At 42.5% G+C, this 15,458-nt stretch overlaps 1 protein-coding gene across 5 annotated transcripts in view; it reads right to left on the reverse strand.

Annotated features, from left to right (window-relative positions):
* Positions 1-2,787: 2,787 nt before the first annotated feature.
* Positions 2,788-15,458, reverse strand: part of grid2 (glutamate receptor, ionotropic, delta 2) — a 356,741-nt gene continuing 344,070 nt past the window's right edge. The window contains exons 16-17 of one of the 5 annotated variants that reach the window (XM_052068609.1): positions 8,987-9,255; positions 5,570-5,815 (exon numbers count right to left, since the gene is read on the reverse strand). In XM_052068609.1, the coding sequence (XP_051924569.1) occupies positions 5,710-5,815; positions 8,987-9,255 (375 nt within the window). In that variant the 3' untranslated portion in view covers positions 5,570-5,709. The other 4 variants (XM_052068608.1, XR_007962806.1, XM_052068607.1 and 1 more) reach the window with 4 other exon arrangements.

Consider the following 15,458-nt stretch of genomic DNA (forward strand, 5'->3'; position numbering starts at 1 on the left):
TTCGCCCCTCTCACCACCAACAAGCTCCCACCCCCCTCCATCCAACGGGGGCTCCTGAGGCTACCGACAGGTTGGATATTGTAGCCGGCCATTATTAAAGTGTCGCGGCCACAATGGAGACTCTATGTTCCATTGGCCATGCCTGCGGGGGGGCACCTCCTCTATAGGATGGGATGAGAGAAGGGACTAAAGGTAGGGGGGCTTCCATCATTCCAGTACCGGGGAGAGGAGTCTGCGTGCTGCCGCTCCTCATGCTCATCTCCTGGGAGACCGCAACGCGACGGGCACGCGGCTGAAGTGAGGGGGGCCACGAGGGGGAACGCAAGCCCGGACTGTGGTTCACTGTGGCCTGACCTACAAGGCACTGCCCATGAATGTGACTGAAGTAAAAAAAAAAGGAGAAATGTCCTCTAACTACATCCGTACAAACAATAGAATCATCACCGAGTAATTAACACCTTAACATTTGTAAATATTATACAAGTGTACAAAGCAATTGTCCACTGTATAATCAAACACCATGGAACTCTGACACAAGGGTTGAAATACTCTAATACAGAGCATTGATCACGAAAAGTATGAGCACATTTCAGCATTGAAAAACAATCTCAAAAGCCCCATCATAAAATCATTCTTCAATGAATATTTTGCATTCTTTTCTGTCACACATGTGTTAAGATGACCATAGTATGATCAAACAAATAAGATGAAAATCAAGTAAAACGACTCATTATTTCAAGGATTGAAATCTCTTTACCATAGGTCATGAAAAGTATGTTTACATGTCCATGTCGAAGAAAAAGTAAAACTACTCACCATTTGAAGTATCGATGAACACACCTAACAACATTTATTAGGATGCAATTCTTCCAAATGTAACGTTAGGGGACATTATCAATTCCAGGCACAAAACATCACCATGTGAAAAATTTTCACTGCACAAGCATATGAATCACCACACAATCAAACAAAATGAATAAATAAATGAAATAAAGTGAAACTACTCAACATAGGAAGCGTTAAAATACCAACGATACAATATGACAGATGAAGCTAAGTGGCGGAAGATAATGTTATGCAATATCGGCATCGGATATGTCATGTAAAAATACTTTATCCAGTCACTTCAGGTTCAAACTATCAACCCCATACAACCCAAACAAACCGAATAAAACTAAAGAACTACTCACCATTTGAAGACTTGAAATGAAGAGATGAGAGTCCCCAGGTTTGTGGACAAGCTCTTTTTTTTTTATTTTTATTTTTTAAATCTCTGTCAGTTATTTGTTATGTCCAAAACATATTCACCGTATTCTCTGCACCGTAAGGTACTTCGGAGTATGAGGCGCAACTTAAATGAATGGCCTATTTCAAAACCGTTTTCACATATAGGACGCACCGCATTATAAGGCACAGAGAAGAGATGCTACAATCATGGCTGCAGTTACATTATGCATCCACTAGATGAAGCTACGCTAAAGGGAATACATACGATCCTGTACATCTTTGTTTATATGGACAGTTCACAACCGCTGCAGCTGGAACAGTGCTTTACCGAACATTTAAAACACTACGTCAAAGAATTCAAACTATTGATCCATATGTGAATTGATTTGGGGTAATAGTGGTACTTTAAACGGCGGTAGGTGTGTGATAACTGCCGACACCCATTTAACATGAGTTTGAATGTGATCGGTCAATTCTAAACCCATCCACTAAACACCCCCACTTGTGTTGGTCTCATTAATAGTGGAAAAAAGTTTGTAATGTACTTAGCTTTCCCCTGTTCAAAAAATCAAAGGAAAAGGAAAAACTACTTACCCTTTGAAGACAACTGAAAGACCCAATGCATAGAGAACAAACGGCGGGCATCCCTGGTTATTGCCATGGTGCTGTGTTTTTGGCGACGGTACATGCTTTTCAAATAATTTTCTTTTGTTTAAATCATGAATTATGTTGGTCACAATTGTTCTGAGCAGCCAGACGCTTTCTTCCATGAGAGAGAAAAAGCTAAATTTTGGTTAAACGATTGTCATTAAAATTTCCCCTTTTTTTCAGCATCAATGGAAACCTGTTATGGTGGCATGAAAAAAGAAAAGCAAAGTAGCATGAATACACTTCACAAGGTTAATCTTTCAGCTCAGGGCCACCAATACGGCATCAACAGGGACCTGGTAGTCCTAGAGGACCACGAGTATCCGGTCGGGCCTCTCCTAAAAAATAAATAAGTAAATAAATAGCTCTTCAGTGATGGGACATTGTGAAAATGAAAAAAAAAAAAACAACACACACACACAGAGATAAGTGTGAGAAATCATTAAGACAATCAGTGTTTTTGAGGGATATTCTTCACATGCATACTCAGAAAAATGAATGACGACATCGAGATTCACAATTAATTTACGTTTGGAAGTAATTTAGGAAGGTCTTGTGCCATTGTCCTACAACCAAATTACAAAATAAATAAATAAAAGAATATGCATTACACAGCATGAAGCAAAATGGAAAAAAAAAACAACCCAAGTATAATCAAGCAGTTCTTCAGTTTTATATAAAGACACATAAAACACAAAATTTAAAGAATCAGCTGCAGCATGTCAAGGGGACTAAAAGAAAATCTATTGTACTGTACCTTAGAATTTTGTATACTTGCCTTTGCTGACATCTGGTGGCTAATCCTGACCTAGCTCCAGCTTCAGGATATGAAGTGGTCCTTACTCGACATCGGTTTTAAATTTTCCCCCCCCCAAAAAAACCAAACAAAAAAAAACCCTCAAAACATCCCACTGTAGAAAACCTGTTTATTAGACAAATTATACACAGAAAGCTTTGCCACCTGCAACAGAGGCCTCCGGTTTGTTCAGTTTTTGAATAATATGCAACACATACAACAAAATAGGCCTATCTTAAATACTGTACATCATATTTTCTTTTTTGTTGTCATTCTTAATTTGGAATACTTCCAAGTAAAATCTGCTGTCCAATATGTGAAATTAAAAACAAAAATGTCGACAGACTGCGACAGGAGCAAGTTTGTGCATGCTTCTTTTTCATGAATATGTAACTTGCCAATTTTTGTTATTTAGCCAGAAAAAAAAAATCTGATGAATTGAGAGTATGTGAGTCAAAGGGGTTTATAAGTATGTGATTATGCTGATCATGTAAGGCAGGGTTTCCCAAACTTTGCATCGGACCCAAAATGGGCCACGGGTCAATTTTCTGTCGCTAAATCACTAATAATTAATCAATCAATGTTACGGAAATACATTTGAATAATTTCCTGCAGAGAAATTCCCTTTGGGACTTGAGTTGGAAAAAAGTTTGGGAAACGCTGTAGGAAGGTGGAAAAACAAACAACTCAACAAAATAGCTCATTATGATACTTTCCTTTTTGTTTAACAAAAATAGCATTAACATGTAAAATATACATTTTTTCCCGCACCCCCCCATTAATAATGTCTTTGATTTAGACTAAATAAAACTTTTATAAATGTCTGTGTCCTATTTTACCATTCGGTAGCCATACTGCAGCTTAACAAGATAAGAAAAGAACAGCTAAGAATGCTTGCTTCTAAACACCGTGGCTTGGACCGAGTTCTCTATGCACAACGTTTTTAGTTCTTAAAGATAAAATGAAAAAAAAATTGCTGGAAACAACGATAACACTTTCAATTATTAAGTGTCAATGAAAACCGCTCAGCTTCTGATTGAACCAACCCAAAGCCCCGCCCACACAAAGTGCTTTTCATGTACACCAGCCGCCTATCGCCACTGAAATGCACCTTAATGGTCTTGTTGGAATTAATTGGCACTTTAAAAACAAGTCATCAAGACACAGTACATTTAATGTGACAGGAAGAAGAAGAAAAAAAAAGATTCCAAACGCATCCGCTCTTCGGTGTTCTCCTCTACGCTAGGACGTTTGGGGTTCGACTGGCAGTTGAAAAGGGTTAAAAGCGGTTTAGTTGGTGTGTAAGGCCTGTTCTGAAAATGCTCTTGCAGTGGTCTCTCCTTCAACACTAAACCCATTTTACAACTCGATGCTGATAAGAAATGAATCATGGGATTCAAAAACATGACCCGAAAGCATGACGTTTTAAGACATGAGCCTAGAGGATGACGCTTTAAGACGCCATTGAGACTAAAGCCAAAAAATGTAAACGTAAGTTTCGAATGATGCATGTTTCAAAAACAGGGACTACAGCACTTATTTAAGCAGATCAAACAATTAGACAGTTCGGAACAATGATTTTTTTTTTTTTTTTGGGAGGGATTTCCTAACCAAAAACACATTCCACGTGTTAAAATATTTTTTTTTCGGAAAAGAAATCTCATAAAAAGACATAATAAGCATTGAAATAATTTCTTTTTATATATATTTTTTTGTTTGTTTTCGTTCCTTTCTATTACCTTTCTGAAGAGTGTGATGGAAAGGTCTCACCATGACTTGAAAAGCAGATAGTACAGTACCATGTGTGAGGAAACAAAACAAAAAAAAAATTAAAATGAAAAGGTCATCTGCACATACAATCACTTACAGGTCTGTGGGCACTGGTGCAGTGCAGTGGGGTTCACAAAGCGTCTTCAATGTGCATCAAAGAATGGACACGTTTGTTTTCGGGCCGGCACACCGAAACGACGGGCGTCATTTTTTTTTTTGTACAGCGTCATGAAGATTTGGGCAGTTGAAAAGTTCACCAGTCAGCCGTTTGCATTCGCTCCCTTGTTCAGTCTTCGGCCCAGCTGATCCGCAGTGGTGACATCATCTTAAGAGATGACCGGGCATTCGAAAAGTAAGACGGAGATACTTGAGCATGGAGGCCGAACTTTTAGATAATTTCTGCGTCCGAGTTCTCCCGCAATACTCCAAGGTATTGGCACACCGATTGGATATTTTTTTTTGTTTCATGGCAAGACCACCACCAAGGTCAAGCTGGAGTGCAAGGAGAGCAATACAGGAGTTCTTGAGGGACATTTTCAGACAGGCAGTCCTCATGTTCGGGGAACAAAAACAAATTACACACACCCTGAAAAGAACAGCCCCGAACAAGCACAAGAAGAACACCAATCAAGCAAAAATCTCATTTCTTTGTTGACACTGTCCCATTTGCACACATACCGAATGTCCGAGCAGAGCCACACCTTCTCCCCCCCCTCATACAAAATGGAATCTTCCAAGGAGGAAACTGAAAACATAAAAGTGACTATGTACATAAGTGTCTATGCGGCGGCTCTTTCTCTTCGCATTGTTTGTTTTATAACGCCGTTGGATCTTCCCATAGACCCCCTCCCCCCTCACCCGCCCCTCCCCGCCTCCTGCCTCTTCCTTACCAAACCATCCCTAAGCAAGCACTTAGATGGATGTACCTCTGTCTGGGTCGTTGCCATATCCAAAGTTCGGTCCCGGACCTGTGGGCTGGTAGGGGATGGAGGACATTGTTTTAATGGGGCTACGGAAGAAGCCGCCGTTGGGCGCCCTCTGCCTAAAAGGGCCGACTCCGCCAGTCCGGTGATCCTGGTGGATGACGCCGGCGCCGGCGCCGCCGAAGCCGGCCGAGAACCCGGCGGCGGCTTTGGCGGACAGGCTGCGGCTGAGGGTCTGAATCTGCTCGGGAATGAAGGTGGTGGTGGTGATGTGCGTGTTACGGAAGTCGCTTATCTGCTCCAGGGCCTGGCGGGCGGCGGGCAGCGCGTCCATGTCGAGGGGCGTCAGATCGACGGAAGAGGTGGAGAATTGCTTGTGGGGGCTTTCATCCTCTGTGCACAGGCTGTTAACCCGGCGGTGTAGGTGCTCCAGGTCGATCTCCTTATCGTCCTGCAGGGCGAAGAGGGGGCGAGGGGGAAGGAAGGAGTAGGATGGAGAACAGAAAGGCCGTGACGGTTGATGGTCCAAAAAGAGTCCCGGGATAGGAACAAAGAAAGGCGGAACGTATGTAAAATGTATTTGAGATATTTAAGGAACATTTCCAAACAAATAGGAAAAACAATCGGATTGATAAGGTGAAGTGCAGAAATAGTTGTGAGAGGAAGTTGGTTGTTGAAAAGGAGGAATCGGACAAGGGTGGCGATGAGTTCCGCATGTCATCCATTTGACAAGTATGGATGGGTAACGATCATCGCGACAGGAATGAGGAGAGGGGGGGGGGTGAGCAAATGATCGCAAGGTGCCATGGACACGATTTGCGAGGATAGGAAATGACCATCGTGAGGTGGAAGATGAACATGATGTGATGAGGGTGTGCAGAAGAAGAGGGAGGGAAAAATGGAGGGAGGAGGGATAAGCGTGGTCAGGATACTGACAGAGGAACATACAAACACTTCTACAAAGTCTCTAAGGGAGTGCAGAATCTGGAATGGTGAAAAAACACACCGCCGTTGCACTGTGTGCTTTGCGATTCCAGCGTCAACACCAACTGCATAAAGTATCCCGACACCTTCATACACTGATACAATTAGTGAATGGAAAGAAACACGTCACGTAGCCCAAAGTCACAAAAGGCCGCTCGGCTGCAGAATTCGCATTGAGACCAACATCTCATTTTCATGGGAATTCCTTTCACTTGGACCAATTGCATCTTTTTCGATGACTTATTGATCGATTGCTTCATATGATATACGGTGGAACTTCCAAAGTCAAACTCTCCAATATTGTTTTGATCTTGGAAAAAAAAAATCCTCAAAATTGAAATCACGCAAGGTCAGCAATGCCGGTGAGACTTCAGGTTTGCGCATATCAAGGATCAACTTGTGTGATGGTGTCTAAGTGCCCCAAAATGGAAGTTATTGCCACATAGGAAATGATCTGAAGGCTCATATGAGGAAAACGGATAAATTAAACATCATCAAGTACAATGTTTTTTTTTTTTAACAAACTAATATAAATACATTATACATGATAGAAGAGAGGCTGAACCAAACAGTCCATGATTCGATTTTCTTACTTTGCATCAACGTTTAAAGATTGAAGTCTACTAATCGCTTATCATCTGTTTACGACACCTCCTCCAATAGGCCAACCAACAGAGAACTTTTGATTCGCTCTTCCGCTGCCTTTGCCAAACGATAACACTCTTTGGAACAGCAGCGCATCGGGCCATTCATGCAAAATGGTCTTCATGTGTTGGCCCGAGAGGATGAAAATTCGATGGCGGCGGGAGGGAATAGTAGTTCGCCTTGCGCGCTTTGGCTATTCCAACTTCCGATATCTTAAAATGTTTTTATCCGCTTCACCAGAGAACTGGTGGTGTAGAACGAGTGTGGTGGCGTGAAATGAAACTTTCCCACCCTCCACAAAAATAGAACGTCCAATAACGCGTGGTGCAACAACTGTGCGATTACAAGAACTTTATTCCTATCACGACACGCACCAACGTCTTTACGACACTTGTCGCAGGATGGCCTATTGCCATACTGTGCTACAAAGATGGGAAATATTTTTCCATAAATAAAGCCGGTCTATCCTCAACCCCAAAAACCCCCCGGTGAAATTGCAAAATGCTTATTGAACGTAACGAGAAAGAATCTCACTAGTCACAGCGACTGCATTCAGCCCAATGATGAGTTGTATTTTTAATTATGAATTTTGTCTGTGCTGGTCTATCAAAATATGCCTTCACCTAAAACCACTCAGAAAAAGAAAGTTGAGCACTGCACTGAAAAAATACAGACGATGGCAACTTTAATTCAACTCTCATCAGATTATAGTTGGGAGAAAAATCTTCACAGGGTGAGTTGTAAGAGTTCGTTTTAGATTTCTTTAGCTAGATAAACATCAGCCGTAGGGTGAATCAAGGTTTTATGATGCAAACAGTTCGAGCTCGGAACAAAGGAATTTTCTCCGGAGGAAAAAAACGTTTTGAAACGAGAACAACTTGGAAGTCAAACCCCGCGATGGAATTGTTGTTCAACTTTGGAGGTTCCACTGTAGCTTTCAGTCAAAGGCTCTACTTTACAACGACCATCGGCTTAATTGCACTAAATGAAACTCAGAATGACTCAGAATATGTATCTTTGCATGTTCACATAAAAAAACAAACAAACAAACAAACAAAAACTTCCATCACAAGTGAGAGGAGTTTCATGCTGCTGCCGGAGAGGTGGACGGGGCGTTGGCGGGATGGTGCAGTTTGCTTAAAAGCAGGACAGGGTTCAGGTGAACGAGGGCTGAGAGGAAGAATTTCATTTTTCTGTGAATTAACGCTCACAGAGGTCGGTGGCGGAAAGTGCGGGGGTGTCACATTGTTTTAGGTGGTGATTCAAGGCACTGTGGAAATACTGCAAGCTACAAAAAAAACAAAAAAAAACTAAAGGGAGTTTTGAGGATAGAGGATGCATAACCAGGGTTTAAAACAGATTTACTGACCGTGTCCTGTGGGTCAAGGGAATTCTGGAAAGGGCTTGGGCCCAATCATTTGACGCTGGTGGACCGACAGCGGCACGCCCTAAGGAAGGAGCACTTGGGGGGCGGGGGGAGGACGGGAGGGCACTAATGCTTTTCCTGCCACTATCATACACACACCGGACAATGACAACAAGGGTATGCCGTAGCAGTGCCAAGAATTGGTTCGATCACAAAACGAACGGACGTGCGAGAGAAAAGTCAATCACTATCTGCCCTCTGTGGGAGGGGTCACGATGAGGCGAGACAGAAAAGGGACGGCGGCGGGCACGAGTGAAAGGGTGTTGTGGGACGTTCTGCCATCATCACACTACTGCACCCGACTGTACATCATTAACGGTCACCTCTGATATCTGTTACAGAGCAAAGGCATCACTTTGGTGAATCAAGTATTATGTGCTTAAGTGTCGCATGGCACGTGATGAGCGCAACACTATTTGGAATAGCCTCCTCGAAAGGCAAAAAAGGCCACGTGACACACACACACGGTGAGGACAAATGCTCGTCTGATCAACATGGACTGATCATTTGCTTTGAACCAATTCCGTCATGCTGTTCGTGGCTTCTACGTTCTACTGTATGTATAACCTTGGGGTCGGGGGTGAGGTGGTGAAGGTGGTCATTCGCATTTTGGGGGTGAGCTCGGAGGGATTGCCAGGTTCGTAGGAGTGCTGCACGATCAGGGCGCAAGGAATGTCACAGCATGCCGGGGGTTGGTAACGGGTGGAGGCGGGGGCCGTGGCGTTGGAAGCGTTCGAGGTCTGGTTCAGGGTCTGGGCGCCCAGGGCCATAGGGTGCTCATTGGGGTTGTGAGGGCAGGGATTGGCGGTTTGCCTGACAGATGGGCCATCTGGCTGCTTCTGGTGTGTAGTGGCATGCGTAGACGAAGGGGGGGGGGGGGGGGGTTGAGGAGTAGATGAAAGGTTTCGTGTGAAGGTGTTTTGTTTGCATGCAAGTGGAAATGCAGCAGTGACAGGCACAAGACAAAGAGGGCATGAGTGACAGATGAGATCAGGCAGATGGCAGGTTGATAAGGTGGCAAAGAGAAGTCAATAGGAGAAAAACAGACGGGTGGGGGTGAGGGGGAGGTGAGCGAGAAGAGAGACACGGCAGTCAGTCAGCGCACGCAGCGATGCAGTTCGACCTGTGTCGTGTCCTCAGAGACACATTCACACAGTCGTTAAGTACCTGGAAAGGGGAGACGTTTAAATGGCATTTTGTATTGCTCTCTGTCTCTCTCTCCCCTCGCCCGCTACATCCCTCAACACAGAGTACTTATCTACAAAAAAAACAACAACAACAAAAAAAAGGCAAGATGAGAGCTTCGAGCCCACATTGACACAGATCATTCCAAAGAGTTAGGATGAGCAGACAAGCAATTCCCCTCCACCCCAAGTCAAAATAAAATTTCTTAAACGTGCCAAATGGATTGGATTGTCAAAACGAGGAACGCCCATTCTGCTCATGCTAAATCGACATGGCTCGTATGAAATATCAGACAAGTTCATCAACATTGATGTTGAAATTATGGAGGAGCTCTGACCATGACATTTGACGAAAATAGAGCGAGACCGTTATTTACTCCTGTGGCCAGAACTCCTTCATAAGAATCTCTCAAACATTCAAAAAGGCCAAAATATAAAACAATTGCTGTCTGGTCATGAATGAAATGGGTTCCTGGATAGAACATTTCTTTCCCAAAGATAACGCTGCGATTCTAAATATGAATACAAACAATAATACGGTAAAAGAAAAACATCTTTGACATGCTTAATTAATCTTTGACTAAGGTGAGTTCAGCCATAAATTGTTTTGTTTTCTAATAGGGATTGTCATAATAATAGAGATTGTTAAAATCACTAAATAACCAATTGTTAAAAATGACCGTAAATCTCAAGGGGTGGAATTGATTGGTGATTAATCTCATCTTGAAGCAACTGAGTCCACCGGTACCACTAGCCATGCGCAACTCATAGAGGCCCACTGTTGATTCAGTCTAAAAAAAAAATGTGTCGAAAAAAGTCCAATACGACACCTGCGATGGCAAATTGAGCAACATCTCTTTTGACCTGCCTTAGTTTTCTTGATATGACACTGCCATTCAAAAATGCGTTCAGAATGATCGAATCCCATGAATGTAAGTCAGCCATGCTCAATTTTCCCATCTTTAATCCTTTCGGGGACAGTGGTTACAACAGTGGACAGCTTATCAGGTTACAGGTTGTCATTATTTGTGCATGAAAGGGTTAATTCCTCCTGATATTATCAACATCTAAATGTAGAAAGATAGTACACCTTTTTCCAGATGCGCATTGACTAAAACATCATCGATAAGATAAAAAAAAGTAGAGTTTTGGTCTAAACCTCAGCAAAATTAGTCAGTAGAAGTCATGGCGGAGATGATCATTTGTGAGCATTGCTTCCAACATGTGCATCTACTAAAAAAAAAAAAGCCAGTTAAGAGCATAACCAGGACGTATGATGGGATCATTTTTTTTGCCTGCAAATTAAATCCACATTCCTATTTGGAATTGTATTTACATCGTGTGCATGAGTTGTATAAACCCTGCGGCTAACAAACGTTAACACCAAGATTCATGTCCGTAGATGACAATGTTGGTCCATTCCACACAAAATCATATTGCACACAGACACAGGTAAAAAGACAACATTGCAGCAGACAGTATGCATGTCAAGGGACGGTATGCGCAGGAATGTTTTAGAGAGAATGTAGAGGAAACACAAGAGACGCAGCCACAGATTAGTAGATGTTTGATAGGTGCAGAGCGGGTGCGCGCGGGCCACTTGGTGGGATGCATTTTCTCTGGGCGTACGGGGTTTTGGCTGAGTGTGATCATCAGCGAATGTAAGTATATGAGTTTTATTGAGTGTACAACAAACTTGATGGAACAAATAAGGGTCAAAATCCGCAGGGGATTCATGAATGTTTATGGCATACTTGGCACAGATTTCAGCGCATCCATTTGATCAACACAAGCCAGAATGATTGAAGAGGTGAGGCAGCTTTGGTGTGTGTGTGCGTGTGTAGATGTCGTCATTTTCAGGCAACATGGGAAATATCTGAAGCGACTAACATTACCAGAGTATATTAAAAATAAAAATATATTTTTTTTCTTCAGAAAATAAGATATCAGCCTTGTACGGTGAACTCTTTGACCTTGAGTGGGTTGGTAGTTTATCGACTTTGTATATGCTTGACCTCAAATTTGAAAAGAAAATGGGATCAAATAGCAATGAGTCCAAGAAGATCCTTGTAGGTTGGGGTCATATTTTCTTTAAATGAGGATAAAGCAAAATCAGACAGAACTGAAAACAAAACAAATAAAAACAACCCCCGATAGGAATCAGTACTCACAAAGTACAGTTGGTAGCCAAAATGCAAACCAATCAGGTCGCTTCATTAGCTTAGCTGGCTAAGCTTGATAGCGTGACAAATTGCAGCTACATCTCACATTAGAAATACAACATGACCGTTTTGGTTCACAAGTGTACAGTGTTATACCTCTGTTGGAGCCCGTGGTGCGCTGTGATTGGCCAGTTTGGGTTCACAAGGGGTCTACTATTTTAGACATTAGGCAATTATACTAGAAGCTACTTCTGTCAACTTGGGCTTTCCCGAATCTCACGCTTTGAACAACACTGACCTTCAGCCACACTGTGTGCTATTCTGCTTATGCAGTAAGTTCACCGCAGTGAAATTCTCATGCCAAGAGTGACCTCGCTGTGCCAATATACTTTATTAATCTAGCCTTCCCCAGCCCACGTATAAAAAAAAACGAGGCCACCCAACTGTTCTGTTTTATGTGAAGCTTGAAAAACAAAACACACGGGGTGCGCAGGGATGGCGGGCTCAAGTGGCCCACACGTTTGCTGAGATTGCAGGAGGCCAACGAGTTCGTCACTTAAACTGAGCATGTCACAATTTCACTTTAAGAGGTCGGGTGACATTAAACAAACGAGAACGAATCCACTGGCCAAATGATATGCCAGCGTTCCCGGGGAGATAAAACGCAACGAGTGATTTATCTATCAAGCTGCCTTCTAGTTGATTTAGATGTGTTCAAACTACAGTGATACTAGAAGTAATCACATTTGAAAGGCGGGTGGCAAGCATGATGATTTCACAATATTTTTAGTACTCAAAACTACTTGAATAATCTAATTTTGAGGTTACAGTGGCAAGTAATCAATCGTCCGAAACAAGCAATCAATGGATCACTGCACCAGCAAGGCAGAAGGTAAATGTCAGTGATCAAAACCAAACATGGCTGACTAGGTTAACGACATCGATGCCATGGTAACACCAAAGTGGTTATTAAAATACTTCGATGTCAGCTTGCTCCGACAGACATCTGCGTGATCATTTCAAATCCCATTTGTTGTGGGGGTGGTGGTGGTGGTGGTTGGTTGGTGGGGGGGATCGATTCCTCAAATTTATCAATAGTAATGATTTTACTTTGTCTGTGACAACAATGAAATGCCAAACCTTGACCAAGAATCCCAATCAAAGGCTCGTGTCATCCCCACAAATCTTCGCTGTCCATCCTGTTCATGTTGCGACTCTCTCCTGTGCTCAGTCGGGGGCTGATTCTTCATTGAAAATGACGGGTAGGGGGTGTGTGTGGGCTTTTGGGCATTATGGGGTGGGGAGGGGGGGGCGAACATAATTTGAGTTCAGATGAAGGCTGGGTGTCTTTGTGGATGCTCAGTGGCTGACATGACTACTGGTCTGAATGACAGATTAAAGCTGGTAACTGGGCAGGGAACTTCAGCAGGGGGCGGTTAGGGGAGGGGGGGGAGGGTGTTTACTGGGTTGTCACATGGACAAAATTGGTCAGAAATGGCCGAGTGATGCATATTTAGAATCTGAAGAGTCCATTTTTGCTTCTAACAAAGAGATTATTTAAGAGATATAAGAGATTAATTATTGCTAAGTGAGCCAAACCGCACAAAAAGTAGTCAACTCGCCACTAAAATGAAAAACAGCTTTTAGCGAATTCAGGTGTCGTCACTTTTCCTGAGAAATGATGATGAACATATTCTGTCCCTTTTTATACATATAGAAGTTGGAAAAAAAAAACATTTTGGAGGAGCTCCAAGGAATAAACATTTCTGAATAACCCCTCCTCAGCTCCCCTTCCCTACCAAAACAGAAAAAAATGCTCTGTTTTGATTGACATTAGGCCACAATTCACATTGGTTACCGATTTGTCAAACATTCTAAAAAGAGCTACAAAGAAACTAATAGCACCATTGTTTCTTGTGGCTGTGGGATTTTCAAGACTTTGAAATCATAGCTTTTGATTGATTTGGGAAACGCAGAAAAAGTTTAGGCCCCTTTAAAGATCTACGGTAAAGGTGCGAATTCTACGTCCATGACTATTTATTTTGTACAGTATTTGATGACCATTCTGAGACATAATGGCATTCTGAGATTTTCTCTTGCTTTCTTAGGCGGTGTTCAGTACTCTGGTCTGGTTCACTTTGTGTTCAGACGGAATTTTAAAATACTGGACCAAAAGCTGTCAAAAAAAAATTCTAACGTCACACCGTAATTGGACAGTATTATGATTTTTTAAAAAAAATCTTTCAATTGGTCTTGGTCTTCTAGTTTCCCAGGATCGGATGATAATATTCACACTTGATCGAAACCAGATGTGAACAGTGTGAACACAGCCCCAACTAATAATACGCAATTACAAAGTTGTGCACTCTAACCTTGTAATACAATTCATTTTATGAGGAATCACACTGTGCGAACAATTTGTCTTGATTTTGTATTTAGTGCCTTGTCCCTTCTTCCAAATGGAACATAATGTACGTGGTCCCAGTCATACTCGATGTCTAAGTAATGAGCAGGGGGCATGTGGGCTAATTATTTAATTTATTGAACTTGATTTACCGAAGCAATAAGGATGAAATGATGGCAGTCGTAACATAGGAGAGAACCAAACTGCCGTCAGCCGGCTGTCAAACGTGTTGCCTTTTTGGAAGTGCTTCTCGCCAGAGGACCTGACATTGAGGAGGGGAGGACTCTGTGTGTGTGTGTGTGTGTGTGTGTGTGTGTGTGTGTGTGTGTGTGTGTGTGTGTGTGTGTGTGTGTGTGTGTGTGTGCGCGCTTCAGCTCCTACTTGTGTATGCAGAGGTGTTCAGAGTTTTCCAATAGAGGAATCAACAAAGAGAGCAGGTAGAACTTGACAATCAAATGGGCCAAAGGGCGGGTCAACAAAACATCCATTTGACTAAAATGTCCATCCCTCGTCAAACAAAAGATTGCAGAAGCAATTCAATAATTACTGCTGAAGGTGCGGGGTCCCCAAAGCAATTTCAGAAATACTAATAAGCAACTCACTTCTACCTTCGCGCTACCTATAACACTCAACTTATCTTCACAGAGTTATTTTCTGAACGTGATGGCGACGCTTATCCGCTTTAAATGCGTTACTTCGAGTGAGTTTCCGAAATGTTTAGTTACGTGTTCTTAATTGCCTCCCGGATAACGGTAAAAATTATTTCACCTATAATTGCATTTGCTTCGGTTCATCTGCGGCGTGTTCTAAATGACCACATTTGCAGTTGTGATTAAAGTCATCGACTGAAACATTGGACCCCCTTGTACTTGGGAGTGCAGAGAGATGAGATTAGCCAGATAAAATGAAGAGATTGGATGCGATGAATGCTAATGGTTGGTAAAAGTGACCCACGGTCGTGTGATTTTAATCTATTAATGGAAAAGTGAGTAAAGCTGTTGCCATTAGGCTTTTTTTGTTTTTGTTTTTTTTTTGGTTGATTTTACGCGCTCTCGTCTCTGGTGGAGCAAAGAAAGCATCCGCATTAGCAGGACTGCAGGGTTTCTATCATGAAAACACTCAGAAACAAAACACTTTGATTGCCTCAATTGATATGCCTGCTGGGGTGAACAAACACAAAGTGGGCTGCTGCTAATTTACAAGGTGCCGCTGTTTTTTTGAGGAGAGTGCCAGCGGTGTTAATATCCATGTTTCATGTCGCGAGTCACCGTTTTGGACTCTTCTGTGGT

This window comes from Hippocampus zosterae, chromosome 6 (genome assembly GCF_025434085.1).
Source record: "Hippocampus zosterae strain Florida chromosome 6, ASM2543408v3, whole genome shotgun sequence".
NCBI classification, from domain to species: Eukaryota; Metazoa; Chordata; class Actinopteri; order Syngnathiformes; family Syngnathidae; genus Hippocampus; species Hippocampus zosterae.